This window comes from Humulus lupulus, chromosome 7, assembly GCF_963169125.1.
Source record: "Humulus lupulus chromosome 7, drHumLupu1.1, whole genome shotgun sequence".
Taxonomy (NCBI): domain Eukaryota; kingdom Viridiplantae; phylum Streptophyta; class Magnoliopsida; order Rosales; family Cannabaceae; genus Humulus; species Humulus lupulus.
In genome coordinates this window covers 9,626,513-9,652,388 of record NC_084799.1, presented here as the reverse complement: position 1 = coordinate 9,652,388, position 25,876 = coordinate 9,626,513, and the positions used below count along the sequence as shown (strand labels likewise).

Genomic DNA, 25,876 nt, shown 5'->3' with positions numbered 1-25,876 from the left:
CATATTAATTAATAATTAATTTTAACATTAATATTAGATGTTTTGTAATTGAAAAAGTAAAAAATATAAATGATTTAATAAATATAAATATAATAAAATTGTTATTGATTAAGTAAATAATCCAATACAAATTGAATTTAATAAAAAATTACAAAATGAAATTAATGTATAATTAAATTAATTTTAAATTAAAAGTAATAAATAAGTAAATGTTAAAGTAGACTAGTCAAAGGACACGTGGCACTACATGATTGGTCCACATTGTTATTATTCTTAAAATAATTTTTAATTTATTTTTTATTTAACAAAAAATAAAATTTACATTTTTTTTAAAAAAATTCAAATTTTTTTATCAATTTAAGATTAAGTATGAAAAATAATTTTTTTTTTAAATTTATTTTTTTATTGTTAATATCCTCAAATTTTTTAATTTATTATTATTATTATTATTATTATTATTATTAAAATCTTCCTATTTATCATTTTGTCTACTTTTTTCAATTAAAGATTAAGTAATTTTGTTTCAAATCCAAGTAATAATTTAAGATTAAATATTTTTTTTTACTTAATCTTAAATAATTGATTAAAAGCAACAAATTTGATTTTTTTTTTAAAATGAGAAAAAATTATTTTTTGTTACTTTTAAATTGAAAAACAATAAATTGGATTTTTTTTAAAAAATGAAAAATATAAAATGATTTTTTTTATGAAAAATTATTTATAATAATAATAATGTGTACCAATCATGTGGTGCCACATGTCATTTAAATGTTAGTAAGTTGTAAGTTTGAGTAATTTAGCCGCAAATATCCCTATAAATAATTATTTTTGCCAGAGATAGGATATTATTACCAGTTAGTGATAATTAGGGAGACAAACAGTCATGAAATACTTTAACTATCATTTCCCTCATTTTAAGACAATTATTAATATTTTCTTAATTATTTCGCTTAAAGATGGCGAGCGACAGGAGCTGGATGAGTGCGAGGAATCGTTGGTCTCTGGAGTATAGAAATGGTGTTAAGGAGTTCTTCGATATCGCCAAAAATCAGTTGAACGATCGGGGTTTGGTTCGCTGTCCGTGCAAGAAATGTGGGAATGTTAAGTCCCAGCCTATAAAAGCAATTTCGATGCATTTATTCAACAATGGCATTGTACAGTCCTACAAAGTGTGGCATTACCATGGAGAGGTGCTGCCGTCGCCACTAGCTGTGGTACGAGATCATGACAGAGATGAGATAGCAGATATCCTGGAGGATGTTTACGCTGAAGATGACGTTCCCATTGGAAACTATAATGATCCTCCCCAAGATGATCCTCAACATCGCGACAAGTATGACAATTTATTTAAGGAGATGTCAAGTGAATTGTACTTGGGTTGCCGAAAGTATTCTGCGTTGAACTTCTTGGTGAAGCTGATGCATCTGAAAGTTATTAACAAGTGCAACAATCATTACTTTGATGGTTTGCTGGAATTGTTAGTCGGCGCTATGCCTAACAGAACAATTTTACCTAAGTCTAACTATGAGGCGAAGGCAAAGTTGCGGAGTATTGGATTGGGATATGAGTCCATCAATGCTTGCAAGCATGACTGTGCACTGTTTTGGAAGGAGAATGCGAATTTGGAATTCTGTCCGGTTTGGGGTGAGTGTCGCTAGCAAGATAATCGTGGGAACGGGAAGAAAGTGGCCCATAAGGTCATGCAGTACTTCCCATTGACGCCGAGATTGAAAAGGTTGTACAGTTCTAGATATACTGCAGAGGATATGAGATGGCATTATTCTAAAAGGCCAAGGGAAGATGGTGTGATGAGGCACCCCGCTGACAGTAAGGCGTGGAAGCACCTTGATGAGTTGTACCCATCTTTCGCAGCCGAACCTCGAAATGTTAGGCTTGGGTTGGCTACAGATGGTTTCAATCCTTTTGGGAACATGAGCAACTCTTATAGCATGTGGCATGTGATACTTGCCCCATACAACTTGCCGCCGTGGAAGTGCATGAAACCACAGTCATTAATGTTGTCTATTCTAATTCCAGGTCCTTCTTCACCTGGAAAAGATATCGATGTCTATATGAGACATTTGCTTGACGAGTGGAAGGAGTTATGGGTGAATGGTGTCGAGACACGAGATGCATACAATAGTACCTTGTTCAATATGCGTGTAGCAATCTTGTGGACCATTAACGACTACCCAACTTATGCTATGATGTCTGGGTGGAGCACAAAAGGGTACAAGGCGTGCCCCACATGCAATGAAGAAACTCCCTCTGTAGGGATTAGAAGTAAAATTGCATACATTGGCCATAGGAGGTTTCTTGATATGGATCATGAATGGAGGAGCAAACGAGCACTATTCGACGGTAACAAGGAACTCAGGCCACCACTGAAAGATTACTCCGGTGATGATGTGTTGAAGCAATTAGAGAATTTGCTGATTAGACATCCTGGGAAACACAAAGAATTTGGTGGTGTGAAACGCAAAAGGGCTCCGATTGAACTTAATTGGTCGAAGAAGAGCATATTTTTCGAGCTTGATTATTGAAAGGAGTTATTATTGAGGCATAACTTGGACGTAATGCACATTGAGAAGAATGTTTGCGACAGTGTCTTGGGAACTTTGTTGAACTTAGAGGGAAAATCTAAAGAGACTGACAAGGCAAGACTTGATCTAGCAGACATGAAAATTAGGGAAAAACTCCACCTCCACAAAGAGGGAAACAAGTGGAAGAAACCGCACGCCAGTTACACCCTCAGTGTCCCAGAGCGTCGAGTTTTCTGTGAATTTGTGAAGTCAGTTGAATTCCCGGACGGTTTTGCTACAAACCTTTCGAAGAATGTCAGTGTCAATGATGGCAAGATAACTGGGCTGAAATCACACGATTGCCACATGTTTTTTCAGCAGTTGTTGCCCACCACAATTAGGTCGTTTTTGGTTCCTGAAGTTCGGAAGCCAATTATTGAGTTGTGCGGTTTTTTCAAAAATCTTTGTGCATGAACTTTGAATGTGAAAGACCTTGAGAAGATGGAGACAAACATTATCACCATTTTATGCAAGTTGGAAATGATATTTCCTCCAGCATTTTTCGACATTATGGTGCATTTGGTTTTGCATCTTCCGAAAGAGGAAATTCTTGGCGGTCCCGTGCACTTTAGGTGGATGTATCCCATTGAACGTTCGATGGCAGTTTATAAACAGTATGTAAGAAATCATGCACGTCCGGAAGGTTCAATCGCAGAAGCTTATGGGGTGAACGAGGCCTTAACCTTTTGCTCAATGTACCTTCGGGGGGTTGAGACTCGATTCAATCGACCTGAGAGGAATGACGATCGCGTTGAATCCCAACCAAATCGGGAATATTCTATTTATAAGGTTGTTGGTCGTCCATTTGGTAAGAAATCAAGTATGCTCCTCAATCCGCAGTTAAAGCAAAAGGCTGAGTGGTATATCTTGAACAATTGTGCCGAAATTAAGGAGTACCTTAGGTGTGTTTTCTAGTCTTTTTTCAATAATGATGTTTGGTTTATATACCAAGTAAATGCCAAAATCATAATATTGTTGTCCATTTGTATTAAGCATATGGATGAATTAAGAAGACGGGGGGGCTCGAATCTTGAAGTTCAACAAGAAACTGATTTTCCTCAGTGGTTCAAAAAAAGAGTATGTATATTAGTCAATTCTTTTTCGAAACCCCACTTAATCAATCCAAAACTAACTTTCAATGTTAATGTTGATAGGTGAACGGTTTACCTGAGTTAACACCTACTGAAGTGAATAATGAATTGTATGCTCTCGCAAACAAATCAAGCGGCACCGTGTACTCATATCCAGGGATGATACTGAATGGTGTGAAATTTGTGACTCGTGGTCATGATAGGAAGCTTAAAACACAAAATTGCGGTGTAATGATGCCAAGTGAGGAAGGAGTGAACTACTATGGAGTTTTGGAAGAAGTAATTGAATTGTCCTACTTGATGGGTTACACTGTTGTCCTATTCAAGTGTAGATGGTTCAATACAAGTAGAATTAAAGTGGAATCCAATTTTACGAGCGTATATGTGAAGGAAGAATGTTATAAAGATGATCCTTTTGTTCTCGCATTAATGAATACATTCCGAGGAATGTATGAGATTTCTCAAATTCCGATGTTGATGATACTGAGATGTGAAAAATGTGGATGATTGGAGCCTCATTAATGAATACATTCCGAGGAATGTATGAGATTTCTCAAATTCCGATGTTGATGATACTGAGACCACAAATGATATACCAATATTGCAAGACGTTAATTCTTCTTCATTTCAGTTGTGGGTAGAACTTCCAATTTTTGATAATCTTCAGTATGATTGGGTTGATGTCAATGCCACTGAAGTGTACAACGTCGATGATTTGGTTGGCGAAGGTTCAGATGAATTTGTTGTCGATGATGAAGTTGAATTTGAAGACGACACGTTGGCCGAGTATGAAGACGATGAGGATGACGATAATGTTCTAGTCGATAGTGATAGTGATAGTGATGTTCATAATGATTTTGTAGTTAGTGATGATGAGGACAGTGATATGTAATTTAAACAAGTGTATGTAACTTTTTATTTAATTCAATGAAAACTTTATTTATTATCATTAATTAATGATAGTATCAGATATAGGTACACACGCACCTATTGGATGTCTTGGGGATAGTTAATGTATTCATGTACTGGTACTCATTTTTTCAAGAATTTGATGAAATATTTTGAAAAATGGGTAGTCGCACATGTCTGCTTACTATCTCCAAGGGATCTACTAGGTCGGAATAGGGTAGGTTGGGAAAGACAATAAGTAATAAAATGTTAATTCAATAACAAAAAATAATAGTGATGCACCTAGTGGATGCCTTGGGGATAGTCAATGTATTCATGAACATCTTGAAAAAATGAGTAGTCGCACATGTCTGCTTACTATCTCCAAGGGATCTACTAGGTCGGAATAGGGTAGGTTGGGAAAGACAATAAGTAATCAAATGTTAATTTTATAACAAAAAACAATAGTGATGCACCTAGTGGATGCCTTGGGGATAATTAATGTATTCATATAGTGGTTCTCATTTTTTCAAGATGTTTGAGAAATATTTTGAAGAAATGAGAATTACTACATGACTGCTTACTATCTCCAAGGGATCCACTAGGTCGGAATAGGGTAAGTTGAGAAAGACAATAAGTAATAAAATATTAATTTTATAACAAAAAATAATAGTGATGCACCTAGTGGATGCCTTGGGGATAGCCAATGTATTCATGTACTGCTCCTAATTTTTTAAAAATGTTTGAGAAACATTTTTAAAAAATGAGGAGAAGTATATGACTCCTTAGTATCTCCAAGGGATCCACTAGGTCGGAATAGGGTAGGTTTGGAAATACCATAATGAATAAATGTTAATTTTATAACAAAAAACAACAGACATACATAATTTGAATTACTTAATTAATGAATATTTTAATGTAGAATGGCCGAACCAAGTAATGACACAGGTGGTGGCTCCAAGAGAGGCAGGGGAGCTTATTACGGTGCCAATATCGAGAAGGAGCTGGCCACCAAAAAAGTTTGTCATTTGAAAGTAAAGTTTGATGAACAAACTGGAAAAGCTATTCAAACATACGGCAAGTGGTTCAACAATTCCATGGCTCGTTATTTGCGTAGCACCGTACCCCCAACTACACTAGCTTGGGAACAAGTAAAACCAGCTGATATCCAAGTTATTCGAAAGAGGCTATCTGTAAGCGTTTTTTAAACATTTAATAACTCACTATTAAATATTTTGTCTATCTTCATAATATTTTAACAAATTCCAAATTTAATTGTGATTTTAGGAAAAATTCATTTATCTAGAAATCAATCCAGTAATCAACGATGCCATGGTAAGACAAATGGAAAAACATCCGACTGATTGGCGCCACACGATGAAGAAACACTAGGTAGATGTTGGAGGAGAGGTGGACAATGAGAGAGCGAAGTCAAAACCTTTTGTGTCGATTACTTCTTCTGATTGGGCAATTCTATGTGATTTTTGGGCTTCTGATTCTCACCAGGTATGCCGTAGATTTTACATTAATTTTTAATTATAAAATTACAATCTAGATTAATGAGTACTGTTTTCTGTTTGAAGCGTATATCGAAGAAAAATAAAGAAGCTCGAGCAAAAATGACCATACTAGGAGGACACGGTTCCAAATCCATCGTTGCCCATGTTTATGATCACGTAAATTATAATAATCTATATCCTTACATTTACGAAAATATTATAAATGTCACAATGTTTAAATAATTTGCTTTTTTAGATGGACCCATCTACTAGCGAGCTCCCGAGCATGATCGACACATTCGAGCACCTCCACAAGAAAAAGGATAAGTGGATTAGTGACAAAACATGTAAGTTTCATAACCTTAACTAATTTATGATCATTTAACTTTAAAAAAGTTTAGTAAATAATTAATAAATATTAATTATTAATTTGTTGTTGTCAATTAGTAATTATTTATTAATTATTAATTAAATTTTTAACAATTAAATCTTTATAATCTATGTGCCAATATTTTTATGATTAATGATTGTAGACTAAGATAAAAAAAGAATGTAACTAGTGTTGTCCCCGTATCAGGGAGCTTGCGGGCTAAAGTAAATTTGGTCATAAAAATCCATATCTGAATGAAAGACATGCAAATGTAGTTGATGTATATGTTTGGAGACGTAAATTCCCCATTAATGGAATTAACTGCGCTTACCGTATATATCAACAACATCTTCATGACTTTTATTCAGATATGGATTTTCATGACCAAATTTACTTTAGCCCACTTGCTCCCTGATACGAGAACAAAATTAATTACATTCTTTTTCAATCACTGGTCTGCAGTCATTAATGATAGGATGTTGGCAGATAGATAATAAAGTTATATTTTATATGTTGTTATATTAAAAATTTATAAGTTAGGTTTTTAAATAATGTTATATTGGAATTCGAGATACGTGCTTTTTATTGTGTAGACTGAGATGACCGAGCGTCGAGCATCGCAGAGTACGGCCCCTGTATCATCTGCTGCTTCTTGTGTCGGCGACAATGTTGACGGTCAGTTCCCACCTGATATGGATATTGTCACGGATGTCCTTGGACCGCGCTCGCGTTATAAGAAAGGGTTTGGGGGGTTGCCTAGGTTGAAGGCAATTGGCGCAAAGAGGGCAGCATCTTCGTCAACTTCTCAAATGTCCGGGCAATTGCCACCTGAAATGGACAGCCTTTTGCAGCGAACTGAGGACATTATGCTAGAAAATCATAACCTAAAAAAGCATAATACTAAACTTGAGAGTCATCAGCGGCGTCAAGATCTCCTGCTCAGTGCTTTGTTGAAGCAGGTTGGTAAATTGGCTCATGGTTTTACTGTTGACTTACCAGACCAGGATCTGGACGAGGACGATGATGTTGACGGGGGCAGGGATGATGAGGCGGGCAGTACTCATTTGTAGAAGTTTTTTTTTTTTTATTTAAATTTTAATTTATGAGACATTTATTTTACTAAACTACTTTTATATTTTCATGTTTGGTGGAGACAATAAATATTAATAGTTGTAATTTTTATTTATTTATAAATTTTAATTTTATTTCTAATTAAATAATATTACTAAAAAATTAAATAATTATTAATATATTAAAATCGAAAATTATTAATTAATATTAATATATTGAAAATAAAATTAGTAATTTAATCAAAAATATTATTTAAAAAATACTTTTACCGGTGCAAAATTACGTCGGAAAAAGTTTCAATCCTTACTGCATATATACACATTTCCCGGCACAAAAATACGCCACTAAAAGAGTCAACTTTTGCCGGCGCATTTTTGCGCCACTAAAAGTGTTTTCCACAACAATGTGACAAAAAAATTTGCCGGCGCATCCTTATTTTTCCTAGCGCATTTTTTCTTCGCCAAAAGATACCATTGCCGGTGCATTACATTTGCGTTGGCAAAAGTGAAATTAGCGACGAGGATACGTCGCGGTCCTTTGCCGGCGCAAAATCTCACTTTTGTCAGCGCAAATTTGCGCAGGAAAAAGTGCCGTTTTTTGTAGTGTCATAATAACGGGAGAAGTTTTTCTTTTTCAGAAAAATTTATTTTCAAATGAAATCGAATTTTCTCTGAGCTTTTGAGGGTGTACAAGAGCGAAGCCTTTCGATGCAGAGAGGTCTTGTATATAGTTGTTGTTTTATCCTGGGGGCGACGTGGTTGATAGACTGACGTGCACACTTGGGGCAGAGCCGCGAAACATCTTAAAGAGAGCGACATAGTTTGCGACTCAGCTAGAAACTTTATCGGTAATTCGTTCCAATTTTTATTTCAATTAAAAAATAACAATTTTAAGACGTTTTGTTCTACTATGGCTACTGCCGATGATTTTTCTGGTTCTGCCTCTATTGATATTAACAAGCCATTTCATTTTGAGGGTTTGCACTGTAAGCATTGGAAACAAAAGATGCTCTTTTATCTGACCATGAAGAATGTTGTGTTTGTCCTCACTGCTCTGAAGCCGGTTGTCTCTAAACCTTTGACCGAAAAGGACAAAGAGACTGAACGCGAGAAGCAACAGAAGGAATTGGACTCCTGGGTTGAAAACGACTTCCTCTGTAAGAATTTTATTCTTAATGGTTTATTTGATGATCTCTATGATTATTATAATTCAGACAAGTCAACAAATGAAATTTGGGAGGCGCTGCAAAAGAAATATGATACAAAAGAGGCGGGGACTAAAAAATACGCTGTCAGTCGCTACCTGAAGTATCAAATGGTGGACGATAAATCTGTGGAAGCCCAATCTCACAAAATTTAGAAAATCGCGCATGAGATTATCTCAGAAGGTATGACTCTTGATGAACAGTTTCAAGTTGCTGTTTTAATTAACAAATTACCTCATTCGTGGAAGGATTTTAAAAATGTACTCAGGCATAAGACTAAGAAATTTTTCTTAGAGAGTTTGATCACCCGCTTTCGTATCAAGGAAGAAGCAAGGAAACAAGACCAGAAAGAAGAGGTGCTTGTTGTCTCTAACAGCAACCCTAAGAAGTCCACACTTGCGGTTCTGAAGCCAAATGGAAAAAATTTTAAGAATCAAAACAGCAACTCAAATTCAAATTCCAACCGCAACAACCAGAACAATCCTTGAAACAACAATCAGAGTTGGAACCATAACAGGAACCAACATGGAAGGCAGCAACCTCCACCTAAACAAAATGACTCTGGACAATTCCTTTGTTACAACTGTAACAAGCCAGGTCATATGGCACGTAAGTGTAGGAACAAGCCAAGCACTGCTCCGCAGGCTAACTTGACTGAAGAAGCTTTTACAGCTATGATTTCTGAGATCAACCTTACTGGTGGATTAGATGGGTGGTTGGTAGACACCGGTGCTTCTCACCATGTTTGCTATGATCGTGCTATGTTTAAAACATACACTGCTGCTGATGATAAGAAAGTGTTGTTGGGAGATTCTCACACCACTATTGTTGCTGGGATTGAGAATGAGGAGCTTAAGTTCACTTCATGAAATATTTTATTACTAAAAGATGCAATGCATACTCCCGAGATGAGAAAGAATCTAGTTTCTGGTTTTCTTCTTAATAAGGCTGGGTTTACTCAAACTATTGGGGTTGATTTGTACACCATCAGTGAGAATGGTATTTTTGTTGGGAAGGGTTATGCTACTGATGGCTTGTTTAAGTTAAATGTTGAACTCAATAAAGTTTCTCCTTCTGTTTATATGTTGTGTGATTTTAATGTTTGGCATGCTAGACTTTGTCATGTTAATAAGCGCATTATTAAGAACATGAGTAACATTGGTTTAATTCCTAAAGTGTCAGATAATGATTTTGAAAAATGTGATTTTTGTAGTCAATAAAAAATAACTAAGACCCCACATAAATCAATTACTAGAGAATCTAAGCCTTTAGATTTAATTCATTCAGATATTTGTGAACTTGATGGAATGTTAACTAGGAATGGTAAACGTTATTTCATCACTTTTATTAATGATTGTTCTGACTTTACTTATGTGTACTTAATGAAAAATAAAAGTGATGCGCTTAACATGTTCAAATTATTTATGATGGAAACTGAGAATCAACTCAATAAGAAAATTAAAAGGTTTTGTAGTGATAGAGGAACTGAATATGATTCAAGCATGTTTATTGAGTTTTATAATTCACATGGCATTGTACACGAAACCACTACACCATGTTCACCTGAAATGAACGGTAAAGCTAAAAGAAAGAATCGAACTTTTACTGAATCTGTTGTGGCTATTTTATTGAATTCTGGTGCTGCATCTCATTGGTGGGGTGAAATTCTTTTGACTGTTTGTTATGTGTTCAATATAGTTCCTAAGTCTAAGAGCAAAGTTTCACCATATGAGATCTTGAAAAATAGGCAACCTAACCTATCTTATTTTAGAACGTGGGGTTGTTTGGCTTATGTTCGTATTCCTGATCCTAAGAGAATTAAGCTAGCAAGTAGTATTGGGAATTGTGCCCTGAAAGCATATGTAGTAGACATTGTTTTAGGAAATAAATAAATGAATTGAATTTTTTATGCATATATTTTATGGACTATATTATTCTATGATAATTGTTGACTGCGTTTTTAGCCAACGACGTGAGCACGTCAATAACGACAAGCCTTCAAGAGAAATCAAAACGACAACAAACGGTATAAACAAGAAAAGTAAAGAACACAGGAGATTTTTATAGTGGTTCAGCCCCGATTGTCGGTAATAGCCTAATCCACTTAGAGTTGTGATTTATAAATCTATACTCAAGATCAGATGGACTGAGCCAACTGAGTTTCTTCAGTACAGATTGTGAAAAATACAAGAATTCTCTCTTATCTCAGCACTTTCTCTCTCTAGAATAGACAGTCCCAATTTTCTCTCTCTAGAAAGAATAAGCAGAAGAAGAACCCTTCTCTCATCCCATAAGTTCTCTATTTATAGGCCTGGGATCCTCAACTGATATCCCCTTATAATAGGGATATTTTATTATATTTATTACATTTATATTACAAATAAACATTCAAAATTCGAAATGTAACAAACTCCCCATTTGTGGGAAGAATGAGAGATTCCCGCGTATGTTGTTGAAGTTGTGTCTGACTTAGTCTCCTCTAGCTAGTTGGTCCACCTCCTACTCACTACCCATGCAAGTGCTGGTTGAACATGCATGGTGGTAGGACATGTTTTTGGTGGGTTGAACGTGCATAGTGGTAGGAGATGCACTTCTCTCCTATAACATGCACTCTCCTCTAGCATGCCATGTTCCTCCTTGAACCAATCTCCTTGGCTTCTCCTCGGACCAAGGTGGTCCGAGGCAACCTCCTTGGCACCTCACCTTGAACAACATTGAGGCAACCTCACCTTGGACAACATTGAGGGAACCTCACCTTGGACAACATTGAGGGAACCTCACCTTGAACAACATTGAGGCAACCTCACCTTGAACAACATTGAGGGAACCTCACCTTGGACAACATTGAGGGAACCTCACCTTGGACAACATTGAGGCAACCTTCTTTAGCATCTCCCAAACATGTCCGATCGAACATTGTATAGACTTTCCTTATGAAAGTCTAAGTCTCCATTCTCTTGCATGAGACTCCTCCTCCTTAGCTATTTACCTTGGACACGTTCGAGCCAACACTTAGAAAACCTTGGGAGGCTTACCTCCTACACACCCTTGGGGTCTCCTAGGACCACACCCTCCTTGGGGTCTCCTAGGAACATTCCCCTTAACTCTCCTAGAATGCACCTTCCTATTTTTTGGGTATAACAATAATATTATGTAAATATAAAAAAAAAAAAAAATTCCTAAGTTCATATATGTAATCTCAAACACGTATTGGTACGGGAGGATTGTGTTTGAGATAAATGAACTTGAATAGTTCACAGTAAAATAAAGTTATGGAATCTTTAGATTAATTACTGCAAGTACGGTCCACTAGTGTTATGAATACATGTGATCTAGATCCGCATCACTAGTGTGGTAGGACACTTTAGTGGAGGTGCTTTATATATTAGAGAATATATATAATTAGACCAGATATGTTTATTAATACTTAGTTAAATACCGTTTCGAAGTATTAATTAAATATATTAACTAATGATCATATACAAATAGATCTTAATCCTTAAGTTACTATGAACTCCTGTTTATGTTATATGAGTTCTTTGATTCACTCGTTAGAGGGTCTGTCAGAATGATCAGTCTAGAAACTTTTGTTTTGGGGAACTCATTAATGTAGATGGCTGGGGAAATAGTATACAAATATGAAATCTATGCCTTCTCGCAATAGATTGAATAATGGTTCTCTTAAGGGTTGACTTTTGGGACTGAAATGTTATTGATCTCAATTTCATAATTTAGTTATGAATTAACCTTCACTAGTAAAGCCAATGGTACTTAAGGAAACAAGAGATAATTAAAATGGTAAAACAGTAATTTTATTCCCGATTAATTATGAACCATTATTAGAGGGTCAATTTGTATGCAATGATTATATCAATGGACACTTTATAGCTATAAAATACCCAATAAATGAAATGTCTATAATTACAAGAGTGCAGTCTCATATTTATAGTGGAATAATCATGAGATTAATAAATTAAGATTATTAATTAATTAAAGAGTTTAATTAATAATCTCAAATTTATTGGAACTTGGAATTATAGGTCCTCATAGCGGCTCTATCAACACTATTCAAGGTAAGAATTGATGTGACAGAAAAAATAGTTTAAATACATATTTAAGAAGAAATTTATTTTTCGGGCCAAATATGCAATTATATGATAATAGCAATTAATTAATTAATTACAAATTAGTTGTAGAAAACAAAATTAATTAATATTCAATTATTGTATAATTTTCGAAATTATATTAAATAATTAAATTAATTTAAAATTTTAATTAAATGAATAATTAATTATAATTTTCAAAATTATAATAAATTAAATATTTATTTTCGAAAATATTATATTTAATTAATTAGTAGAATTAATTAAATATCTTTATTTAAGTAGGAGATAATAATATAAGAAGTTCAAATTGGATTTAAATTTAAAATATTAATATTTATTCAAATAATTAATTATATATGATAATTAGTTAAAAATATATATTTAATTTAAATTTAAATTCAAATTTGAATTAGTTATTAGGTTGTTAGATCTGACAAAGTAGTTTGAATAAATAATTAAATAAAAAAAGAAAAATTAAATATTCCTAAAAATAAGATTTTTATTTTTATTTAATTAATTAATGAATAATTCAAAAATTAATTTTTCAATAATTTCATTTTTTTTTGTCTAGAACCGTAAATAAATGTGAAGAATTTCATCACAAATGTGTAATTATTGATAATAGCCGTATATTTAAATACTATTTTAGAAATTTCGTTTATTTTGCAATTTTTCCAAAAAAAGAATATTGATGATAAAAGGCTAATTATACAAAGACTTAAAAGAAAGGATCACAAGACGACATTACCCTTAACTGAGATAGAAAAGTGAAACACATCATTAAATGGGAAAACGACATTAAAGTGAAACAAGATATTAAATGTAAAAACGGCATTACAAAACGCCAATTAGATGGACAACAAAGGACGCCACCAGGAAAACGACATTAAATATATAAAACCCCAATAAATAAATAAACGACAACAAAATCGAAAAACGACATCGTTCAAAAACAGTAATGAAAATAAATCAAAATGTATAATTATGTTATTTTAAATTCTTGAACCAAAATTTCATTTTTACTCCTAAAATTTAGTGTCTTGAACTTCAACCCTGGTTATATAATTGTATCAGGTTTTAGTCCTAAAACTAAATTAATTATTACACTATTACATTGAACTTGATTATTTTTCCTTAATTCAAAATTATTTCTTCTATCACATGCACCCAAAATATCAAGAGATTGGAGGAGGAGGAGATAGATTGATCAGTAAATAATTAGAGAGACACCTCATTTATATTTCATTTGTTATGAACCATATAACAAATGACGTTCAATTGAATTTTGGTGCATTAATAATTATATTACATAAAGTAATAATTTGAAGATATACGTACTTAAGTTGAATAACTCTAGTCTTGATTCCCATCAGAGACTATGTCTTGGGTTTCATCATTTGAAAATAATATATCCTTCTGATTTAACAATCCCCAGATAAATCACCCAAAGCCAAGTCTATATGAGTGGTTGAAGTATATACCCAAAGCATATATATATAACTTTATCAATATTATCATATTATTATAAAAAGAATATTAGGTTGAACCAAAATTTACCAAGTCTTTTATCAGGCAAAAGCGCCCTAAGAAAACAACCAAGTCTTTTGTCCATTTCTTGTAATATGATTGACTAATTCAGACTCCTATCTGCATAAATAGATATGTGATCTAGTGCTAAATCCTCAACTCTAGCTTACTCAAATAACAAACTGAAGAACATTAGCACAGTGCTCAACCATATTCATCAAACATGAAAGCTGTCTATTTTCTTCTCCCACTAGCTGTTTTGGCTTTGGCAACTTCCATTGCCACTGCCTATGACCCAAGCCCTCTCCAGGACTTTTGTGTGGCTGTTGATGAACCCCACAAAGCTTGTATGTTCATACTTTTCTTAGTATTTTTTTAATTATTTGGATCTTTATATTGTTATGTATACTTTAATTGGCACTAACAAAATTTACTTTTATCATCAGTATTTGTGAATGGGAAGTTTTGCAAGGATCCCAAACTTGTCAAGGCCGAAGATTTCTTCTTTTCTGGCCTCAACACTCCAAGAGACGCAAACAATCCAGTTGGATCTAATGTGACACAACTGAACGTGGACAAGATTCCGGGACTCAACACTCTTGGAATATCATTGGCTCGCATTGACTATGCTCCATATGGCCAAAACCCACCTCACATTCACCCTCGCGGCTCTGAAATCCTAGTGGTCGTTAAGGGAACTCTCTACGTGGGTTTTGTGTCATCCAACCAAGATGGAAACCGTCTGTTTACAAAGGTTCTAAAAGAGGGAGATGTGTTCGTATTCCCAATAGGTATGATTCACTTCCAGTTCAATCCAGAACACACCCCAGCAATCGCCTTTGCCGGTCTCAGTAGCCAAAACGCAGGAGTGATCACCATTGCAAACACTGTATTTGGATCAAATCCTTCCATCAACCCTGATATTCTTGCTAGAGCCTTCCAAGTGGACAAGAATGTTATCAACTATCTACAGAAGCAATTCTGGTATGACAACAACTAATGACAATGTAATAGCGAAGAGGCTACACGATCAACTAATTATAGGCTATTTGTTTCAACAGTATTTTATATAATTTGTTTTCAACATATAATAAATAGAATGGTCATACATTTTTACCATTCTTTCATTGAATTATTTGCGATATACAATGCTACTACATTAAAAAAAATTACATTTATGTCTCATTCTCAGAAATACTACAATTAATTATATGCGTGAATTGTTTTTAGTTCCACGAATTAACTAACTTTGACTATACCAAAACCAACTTGAAAATGTCAAAAATTATGTACTTCTGTGATTATGATCGACCTCTACATTTTTACACTGATTTTCTCTAGCGTATAGATATATTTATACATATGTAGTTTGTAGTATCATAATTAATTTACTTAAAACATTAATTACAAAATCTGACATTTAATTCTCAGAGCGACAATTATTTCGAAAAAGGACAATCGATTGGACAAACAACATTAAATATTACAGAAACGACATGAATGGATAAGCGACAAAACATTACAAACGGTATAAAATAGCAACAGAACATTAAATTGAAAAGAAAAAAACGACCATAAATAAGAAGCATGACAACTGTCACAGCAAATTAAAAGAAACAAATTAGGAAAATTTACAAAAATATATGCAATTCATAAAAATAGAAAAATATGGATGCAAAAAATAATTACTAATATAGGAGCGACAAAATCATGATATGCACGGCAATTTTATATACAATATTCACAAAAAAAAAAAAAAATTCCAGAAAAGGCATTTATATAAACTAATTCGTAGTTAAAAAACACATTTTTTGTCACAAAGATTTAAAAAAATAATTTTGTAACTAATTCAAAAGAAAAACATTTTGGTAATTGATATTTATAGAAGTATTTTGTAAATTTAGTTAAATATGTTTGTAGTTAGTGTTTACAAAGCACTAGATTGCATAAAATAACTACATCTCTATAATGAAATTTTAAGCTTAATCTCTTATCTTCTTCATCGATGGCGATCAATATAGTGTTAAACTGTAATTAAATATACTATTACTTTTCTTTATTTTGTTGCTTTACTCCGTGTGTATTGGACAAATATCCATATATTGCTTTTTCCTCCTTTTGGGTATAAGCCCTGTACCGTGTATTACACAAATAAGAGAGAATATAGTACATTGAAATTCCTCTGGCATGGTATCAGGCCACAAATGGCTCCTTCATTATGGCCTCTGAGGTGAGCATCAGGTTTACCCCATTATCAGTGGAGAAACAAACACCAAACCCTACTACAGCCGAGAAACCCCAAAACCCAGATGAACTAAACACCATACATTCGCCTCTCACAGCACCCCTTCCACCTTCATCCTCTTCCATAGTCGGCTCTCTCTCCTCCGATTTTCCGTCGGTAAACCAAACCATCACCGTCAAGCTCGATGATTCAAGCTATCTGATATGGAGGATGCAAATGCAAAATATTATTATAGCCAACGGTCTTGAAGGTTACATAGATGGATCTATTGCTTGTCCTCCTCAGTTTTCTATCACTTCTCCATCTCAGATCGATCCAGCCTTTATATCTTGGCATCGATATAATAGGCTGATAATGAGTTGGCTACATGCGTCCCTTTCCGAAAACATGCTCGGCCAGATCATGAACTTCACCACAGCCTCGGAAATCTGGGTTTCCTTAGAACAAATATACACGCCCGCCTCTTTTGCTCGCATCTCCGAGGTTAGAACATCTCTATAAAATTTAAAGAAGGACAACATGCTAGCCTTAGCTTATTTGCAGAAGTTGAAATCATATTGCAATGTTCTTGCCTCTATTTGAGACCCTGTGTCTCATCAAGATCATCTCATTTATCTGTTTAATGGCTTTGGTTCGGAATACAATGTGTTTGTTACACCATTGGAAGCACGTCCTACCACACCTTCCATTGAAAAGGTTTATTCCTTACTTCTCAGCTTTGATGCTTGCCTGGATAGACAGAATGATGCTGCCTCTATAGCTCCATTCAAGCCAATTTCACTAACCTCCAACTTCCAAAACCCACCCCACAATTTCCCCAAACAAATTTTCCTACTCAATTTCAATCTACTCGTCCAACTCGCCCTCCTTTATCCTCTCCCTCATGAGTGTGGCTTTCTCATTCCCCTCTCCCATCATACATACCCAAATGCTATATATGCTTTAAACTCGATCACACCGCTACTGCTTGCTACCATAGAACCAATCTTCAGTTATAACCAAAACCTTCACCACCACAAACACATCCCTTCAATGCCTTCCTCACTCATCACAACCCCTCACCTCCTCTGCTACATGCACCAACCACATCCACAACTATAATTGACCCAACCTTGTATATGGATTCAAGGGCCTCTCATCACTTCACTTCGGATCTCAACTTGCTAGAATCTCCTCAACAGTTTCATGGTGGTGATAAGATCACTGTGGGCAATGGTAAGTAAATTTCTATTTCTCATGTTGAATATGAATCATTACCTAATCCTACCTCTACTCTTAAACTCTGTCAAGCTTACCACTCTCCCTTTTTGTCCAAAAATCTGCTTAGTGTGTCCAAATTATGCCAAGATAATCATGCCTATGTTGAGTTTCACCCTTCCTTTTTCTTTGTCAAGCACCAGGACAGCCATTACATTCTCCTTACCGGCCTACTTGATAAGGGCATCTATCGAGTCTCTGCTCCATCATCCTCATCATTCGTTGTCTCCTCGTCGCCTCAACTGTTGTTGTCCACAAAACATATGTTGATCTCTGGCATTCCCGTTTAGATCACCCGTCTCGTGATATTGTGTCCATTGTTGTTTCTCTTTGTAATCTTTCTTTTTCCAAGAATGAATGTATTTCATTTTGCTCTTCCTGTCAACTTGGAAAGTCACATAGATTGGCTTTTCCGAACTCTATATCTTGGGCTTCACAACCCTTTGAATTAATACATTCTAATCTTTGGGGCGCTTCCCTCATTATTGCCATTACTGGTGTTCGTTATTTTGCTTTGTTCATTGATGGTTATTCTCGTTTTACTTGGATGTATTTACTCATAACTAAAGATGAAATTTTCCAAGCTTTTCTCACCTTTAAAATGATGGTTTCTACTCAATTTAATTCTCACATCAAAATTGTTCGCTCTAATTAGAGTGGAAAATTCCGCTCTCTTTCCACCTTTTTCAAACAAAATGGCATTCTCCATGAGCTCTATTGCCCTCTCACACCTCAGCAAAATGGTCGGGTGGAACGTAAAAATCGTCATGTCGTTGAAATAGGTCTCACCCTTTTAACACATGCTCATATGCCACTTCATTTATGGCATTATGCTTTCTCCATGACTGTCTATTTGATTAATCGTCTTCCCACTCGTGTCTTACAATCTCGCAACCCTTACCAATTCTTGTATAATAAAATCCCCAATTACTCTATAACGCCCTGGTTACCCCATAACAGTTACGGTGAATGGTGAACTGGAAAGTTGACCCGCTACCCGAGTCCTTTGGTTAAAAACGTGCTCTAAGTATGATTAACAGGTTAAGGTGGAAAACTAATAAAAAGGAATGGATGTTTTTCATTACAAACTGCTCTGCAGAGCTAATCAAAACATTTACAAGTTGTTCTCAGTACAAAATGGTCATTACTGTCTCAAATTTACAATCCCGCCAACCTAAGCGGCAAAAATAGGGTAAACCCCCTAGTTCCTCTGAGAACGCCTTGGCCGTGGTGGTCAAGCGGCCGCATATGTACACATCACCACCTAAGCTCTCCACTCAAGGCTGGGTGAGCTTTTCTTTCCCTTTACATGCACCACATAGCACCCATGAGCCAAGGCCCAGCAAGAAAACTCAATAAAGCATGGTATAATATCAACAATGATCGTAATAATCATTCAGGACCATCAGTCCAAAACAGATAGGTGACAGTCGCAAAAGTCACAAAAGTGGGTACAGCGCCCTCTAGCCATGTGACAAACAGTCATTGGGCTTAACTGATAAGAGAACCTTTTATAGATTTGGAACATGATAGGTGTATGGTGAATAGTCACCAACATAACCTTCCTCATGACTTAAAGTCATAACCTTGGAACATTGTTCCCTAGCCATGTGACAAACAGTCACCGGGGCCATATGCCCTGGCTCTGAATAACTAGTCTTAGACTAGACAAGCGCTTATAAGTTCATCGACCCTAGGGTCGGTCCAGCGTTAATGCCTTAGAGTCATTCAACACTGATATCGATTATATCTAATCTTCATTTGGCTCGACGTTCATGACGCTATGCCATTTCTGACTCTTTAGGTCAGTGTCCTTGACTAGTCAGTACATATACAAGTATACAACATTTGCTAGCATTTAATAGGCAATCCATGTCCACATTTATCTATCAACATGCCTCAATACAATCACGCATGTCACATATACACAGGGTGCAGTTTTCTTACCTCAGGTTCGAGCGAGAAATAATATAAGAACGACCCTTGAGAACGATCAACCTTTAGATTCCTTAGCGGTTACCTAATCATAACCAATTATAATCCATTAATAAAATAAATTAATAAATGGTTCACAATCTAGAACCACACTCCCGAGATCAATCCCTCACTCTCGGGAATCTTAATATACTCAAACGGGGCAAAGGAACCAAACCCCGAACCTTAAGGATCATTCCGAGCCCTAAAATAGGTTTGCTGAAAAATGGACCAGCACTACAGCCCTATTAAATGGTGCTTAGGCGCTATTTCCAAGTCAGAGAGCCCAGCTCTCTGCCCTGCCTAACGCTGCTGCGCCAATTACAAACCAGAAACTTTCTAGTTCTTCTTCCTTGCGATTTCTCTTAAAACCAACCTTCCAAACCAATCCAAAACCTTACCAAAACACCCAATTCAACCCCTAAACTTCATCTACACCATACCCTCATCAAAACCCAATTAATCTTACACAAAAACTCCCATTGATTCCAACTATCCACATCAAAACTATAAGCTGAAAACTATAAAGAAAAACAGAGTATGGCTTGTTTTCATGGATGAATTCTTACCTAAAATGGGATTTAAGTCCTTTTTCCATGGATGAACCAAGTCTACAACTTTCAAGCTTTGATTTCCTAGCTTGTATCTTCAAATTGGGACCAAAAACTTCAAAGGAGGAAGGAGAGAAAATGATGAACGGTTGAAGGAGAAGAGTGCTCTATTTCGGGTAAGCTTCTACAGCCCAAATACTGATATATATCTTAGGGGTGAAATGACTATTTTGCCCCTAGGTCATTTAAAAGCTTCCAAAGTCTCCCTGAGGGTAAAATTGTCCATCCTAACCTATTTTGTTAAACATAATTAATTCTCTCCAATTCCCGCTATTCCCGATAATCTCAAACACCAATAATTTATGTCCCGTTACCCTTTAATTCCCGGTAACGCTCTAATCATTAAAATCACCCCGAGCCTTGAACTTAATCCCATTATGACTAAACCGCTACTTAATATTCAAAGATTGTCTCATGCCGAATAGATCGAACAAATCCACATTATAATGTGGCCTCAACAATATATCACCGACATGCATACAAATATACAATTACGCCCTCAACGGGCCAAATTACCATCATATTATAATATAATTCACATAACCATGCATAAACTCATTTAATGGCATAATTAAACAAGTATGGCCCTCCCGGCCTACTATTCCCGCCATTAAACACATCGGAGAATTCGGGGCATTACATACTCTCTCTTTCGTGTCTTTGGTTGTGAATGTTTTCCTTTCCTTCGCCCTTATAATGCTCATAAATTGGAATTTTAATCTTCTTCTTGTGTGTTTCTCGGCTATAGCAGCCAACATAAAGGGTATCTTTTCCTATAACCCACCTCAGGTCGTGTTTATGTCACTCGCCGTGTTGTCTTTAATGAAGATCGTTTTCCCTTTCTCCACGCTCCTCCCGCTTCCATCCCCATCACAGCCCCGCATACTATTATAAACTCTCTTCCCTTTCCACACCTATTGTTTCTCCTCCTTCTACTACTCCTATATCGCCCTCTTCCCCACCTCAACGTCCCCCTTCTCTTTCCACACCTGGTTCATCCTCTCCTATTCATTCATCTTCTTCACCTTGTTCCTCCTCTACCACACCTACGGGTTCTGCCTATTCTTCTCCACTTTCTCCACCCACAATTCTCTTAGTAGTTGATTTGCATGGTCCTCATAAGCATACTATTGCCCCATTTGAACTTGCACCCCATGGTTACTCATGCTAAAGCTGGTATACACAAGCCGCGACTGTTCTATTATGTTACTACTGGTACTCCGGTGGAACCCTCCTCGTTTAAGGAGGCTAGTTTTTGTGTGGGATGGAAAGCGGCCATGCAAAAGGAATTTGATGCCCTTCAATCTCAACACACTTGGAATCTTGTCCCTCCACCTCCTCAAGAAAAAATCATTGGCTGCAAATGGGTGTTTTGCATTAAGCTTAATGCAGATGGCTCGGTGGATAGATACAAAGCCCGTCTCATTGCTAAAGGGTATCATCAAACCCCTGGTCTTGATTTCCATAAGACACTCAACTCGGTTATTAAGCCCAACACCATTCGGCTGGTCTTAGCTCTTGCTATTTCTTCTGGTTGGCCTATCACTCAGTTGGACATTCAAAATGTCTTTCTCCATGGTGACTTGACCGAAACTGTTTATATGTCACAACCCCAATGTTTTGTTGATCCTTCCTCCCCACATCATATTTGTAAGCTCTCGAAGTCTCTTTATGGCCTCAAACAATCACCTCATGCTTGGTTTCTTAAGCTCAGACATGCTCTTCTTGATTGGGGTTTTGTCGCTTCGAAAGCCGATTGTCCCATGTTCACTTATCGGTCTGCCACAACCTTGATTATCTTATTGGTTTATGTTGACGAAATCATTGTTATAGGCTCTTGTGCCACTACTATTGCTGTTCTTCTTCGACACTTAAACACTAAATTTGCGGTCAAATATTTGGGCCCCCTTTACTTTTTCCATGGCAATCAGGTACTTCGTACTCCCTCCGATCTTCATCTTTCTCAAACGAACTATATTCGTGATTTACTCACTAATATTGGTCTCTTAGACTCCAAACCGGTCACTACACCCCTTGCTCTTGTTCCACTTTATCTTCATGATGGAGATCTTTTATTTGATGCTACGGAGTATCGGTGTTTGGTGGGTGTCTTTCACTATTGTACCTTCACTCAGCCTGACATCTCATTTTTTGTCAACAAGTTGTGCCAGTTTATGCATGCTCCCACTTCCATTCATCTTCAGGAAGCTAAGCGTGTCTTACACTATCTTTTAGGTACTGCTCATCTTGGTCTCTTTATTCAACCGTACAACTCTTTTCAATTACATTGCTTTACTGATGCTGATTGGGCTTCGTGTCCGAATGATCGTCGAAGTACTAGTGTTTATTGTATTTTCCTTGGTCTCAAACCTCATTTCGTGGTCTTTCTCCAAGCAAAAAGTTGTCTCTCGCTCCAGTACCGAATCTGAATATCGCGCTCTTGCTAACGGAGCTTCTAAAATCTCTTGGCTTGAGTCACTTATTGGGGTACTTGGTTTTCGCTTCCAAGCAACCCCCACTATGCACTGTGATAATATAAGCACTCTTCATCTCGCTTCCAACCCGGTTCTTCATGCTCCCACTAACACATGTTGAGATTGATTATCATTTTGTTTGTGAACGTGTCAACCAATGTACCTTGTCTCTCTCATATACTCCTTCAGTGGATCAAGTTGCTGACTGCTTCACTAAGCCACTGGTTGCCTCTCGCTTTCAAGAGCTCCGCACCAAACTCACCGTTCTTCCTTGCTCCCAGAGTTTGAGAAGGGATGTTAAAGAATAATTAAATATATACTATTACTTTTCCTTATTTTGTGGCTTTACTCGGTGTGCATTGGACAACTGTCCATATATTGCTTTTTCCTCTTTTTGGGTATAAAGCCTGTACCGTGTATTACACAAATCAGAGAGAATAATACATTAAAGGGATTCCTCTCACATATAGTGAGTAGGGTGAAAGAGCTTGGAGGCTAGGTTTCGGCAATTTGCAAATACATTTGAGTGTGGCGCGTGCATGTCAACATTGGCAATGGTTGGTGGTGGTCAACCATTGTGGAAAAACTTAAGAAGAAGAAGAAGAAGAAGAGGGAAGAAGGAAACCGTAAAATATTTTACAAACAGAATATTTAAAAAAAAATTAAAATCATTTTGGGGTCGATTTTGTATATTTTCCATCAAACTATCCAAATGGTTAATATATTTTTAATTGCTTCTTGAACATAATTAATTCTATTTTGTTCCTAAAATTTAGTGTCTCAAACTTGGCTCTGAATTATATGTTCCTGTATTAAAATCTCAATTAATTATTACGTTAACATATTGTTTTTTTTTTACAAATAAATTGTCACCGATCCCTAATTTATATATTAGAAATGGTACAATTAGAAAGTAAGGGATCAAAATGAAATGCATATTAATTGTTTAGACCCCTAGAATAATCTCAAACGATAAAGTAAAGTGTTGGGAGGTTTGGAGACTCTTCTACAGCCAATTTGATTTTTTTTTTTTTGTTGTTGTTAAAGTTAGCCATGCGTAAAGTAAATGTCAGATTTACCAATAAACAAAAGTCACAAATACAAGAGCAAAATTGCATAAATAAAAAAGCACAAAGAAAGATTATACGAAGTCCGACCTACATAAACAAATTTACTCCTTAATATACTCTCCCTCGAATTTTTTTACTACCCATTTAGATAGTAACACAATAAACCTCGGCCTTTAAAAAAATTGCATTAAAAAAAAAAGCACAAAGAAAAATACACATATGAAGTTCGACCACCATAAACAACTCGTAATTCCACATTGACCCATAATATGAAAATAGAATCGGCAAGGACAGATAAATTGACCTTATTTATATTTTATTTCTCAACCATATATAGTTAATGAATATAAAATTGTCAATATTGGTGCATTAATTATTCTATATATAATATATCAAGTAGTAATTTGAAGGGTACACGTACTTAAGTTGAATAGCTATGTAATGTTATTATTATAAATTTCCCATCAAAGACGACCATATATTGGTTTTCATTTGGAAATGTCAGGACTTGAATAATATTTCTGATTATTATTATTATTTAACTACACAAGGAGAAGATTAAAACAAAAGGTATTAATGATGACCTTTTCGATTTAGACAATTTCCTTAATTATGCATACAATATTTTATTAACAAGAGTATGATTAATTCAAAATTTACCAAGTCTCTTTCTATAAGCAAATAATAAAAAATAAAAAATAAAACACCAAGTCATTTGTCAACTACTATATCTTGTATTATGTGATGGAGTAATAATTCAGACTACTGCATCTATATAAATACATGTGTAATCTAGAGCAAAATCCACAACCCTTATACTCAAATACCATACAAAAGATCATTTGAAGAGATAATTAACATATATTTATATATAGCGCAGTACTATTTATAACGCATATTCATAGAAATGAAAGGTGTTTGTTTCGTTCTCACTCTTGTTGTTTTGGCTTTGGCAACTTCCATTGCCACTGCTTATGATCCAAGCCCTCTCCAAGACTTCTGTGTGGCTACAGATGACCCCCACAAAGCATGTACGTGCCTTCATATATTTTGTTTTTCTAGCTATAGTAAGTTAATTTATTTCATAGTAATAATTACAAAATTTTATTTTGAACAGTGTTTGTAAATGGGAAGTTCTGCAAAAATCCCAAACTTGCCAAGGCTGAAGATTTCTTCTTTTCTGGACTCAACACTCCAAGAGACACAAACAACCCAGTTGGATCTAATGTGACACAACTAAATGTGGACAAGATTCCTGGACTCAACACTCTTGGAATATCATTGGCTCGCATTGATTATGCACCTTACGGCCAAAACCCACCTCACATTCACCCTCGTGGCTCTGAAATCCTAGTGGTCGTCAAGGGGACTCTCTATGTGGGTTTTGTGTCTTCCAACCAAGACGGAAACCGACTGTTTACCAAGGTTTTGAAAGAGGGAGATGTGTTTGTGTTCCCAATAGGATTGATTCACTTCCAATTCAATCCAGAACACACCCCTGCAGTCGCCTTTGTTGGTCTCAGTAGCCAAAACGCAGGAGTGATCACCATTGCAAATACTGTGTTTGGATCAAATCCTGCCATCAACCCTGATATCCTTGCTAGAGCCTTCCAAGTAGACAAAAATGTTATCAACTATCTCCAGAAGCAATTCTGGTACGACAACAACTAAAAAATAATGTGGTAGAGCAAGGAAGCCACATGAAACTTTTTTTAGGCTATATGTTACAGTAATATTTTATATAATTTGTTTTCACCATGTAATAAATAGAATGGTCATACATTTTTACCATTCTTTCATTGCATTATTTGCGATATGATGTTAATACATTAAAGATAATTACGTTTGTATGTCTTATTCTTTCTCAGAAATATTATAATTAATTATAAGCGGTGATTGTTTTTAGT

At 35.6% G+C, this 25,876-nt stretch overlaps 2 protein-coding genes across 2 annotated transcripts; both read left to right on the top strand.

The window, feature by feature from the left end:
* The first annotated feature begins 14,542 nt into the window (after positions 1-14,542).
* LOC133789433 (germin-like protein subfamily 1 member 16) lies at positions 14,543-15,372 on the top strand. The gene is made up of 2 exons (XM_062227278.1): positions 14,543-14,685; positions 14,785-15,372. The coding sequence occupies exons 1-2, from the start codon at positions 14,562-14,564 to the stop codon at positions 15,336-15,338; spliced, it is 678 nt and encodes a 225-aa protein (XP_062083262.1). The 5' UTR covers positions 14,543-14,561; the 3' UTR covers positions 15,339-15,372.
* Positions 15,373-24,812: 9,440 nt separating this feature from the next.
* On the top strand, positions 24,813-25,656 carry LOC133789432 (germin-like protein subfamily 1 member 17). The gene is made up of 2 exons (XM_062227277.1): positions 24,813-25,000; positions 25,087-25,656. The coding sequence occupies exons 1-2, from the start codon at positions 24,877-24,879 to the stop codon at positions 25,638-25,640; spliced, it is 678 nt and encodes a 225-aa protein (XP_062083261.1). The 5' UTR covers positions 24,813-24,876; the 3' UTR covers positions 25,641-25,656.
* Positions 25,657-25,876: the final 220 nt, after the last annotated feature.

Bases quoted from the DNA above. Each gene is read 5' to 3' on its own strand.
- LOC133789433 (XM_062227278.1), top strand. From the start codon at position 14,562: ATGAAAGCTGTCTATTTTCTTCTCCCACTAGCTGTTTTGGCTTTGGCA. The intron at 14,686-14,784 runs GTATGTTCATAC...TTTTATCATCAG, and splicing joins TGATGAACCCCACAAAGCTT to TATTTGTGAATGGGAAGTTT.
- LOC133789432 (XM_062227277.1), top strand. From the start codon at position 24,877: ATGAAAGGTGTTTGTTTCGTTCTCACTCTTGTTGTTTTGGCTTTGGCA. The intron at 25,001-25,086 runs GTACGTGCCTTC...TATTTTGAACAG, and splicing joins AGATGACCCCCACAAAGCAT to TGTTTGTAAATGGGAAGTTC.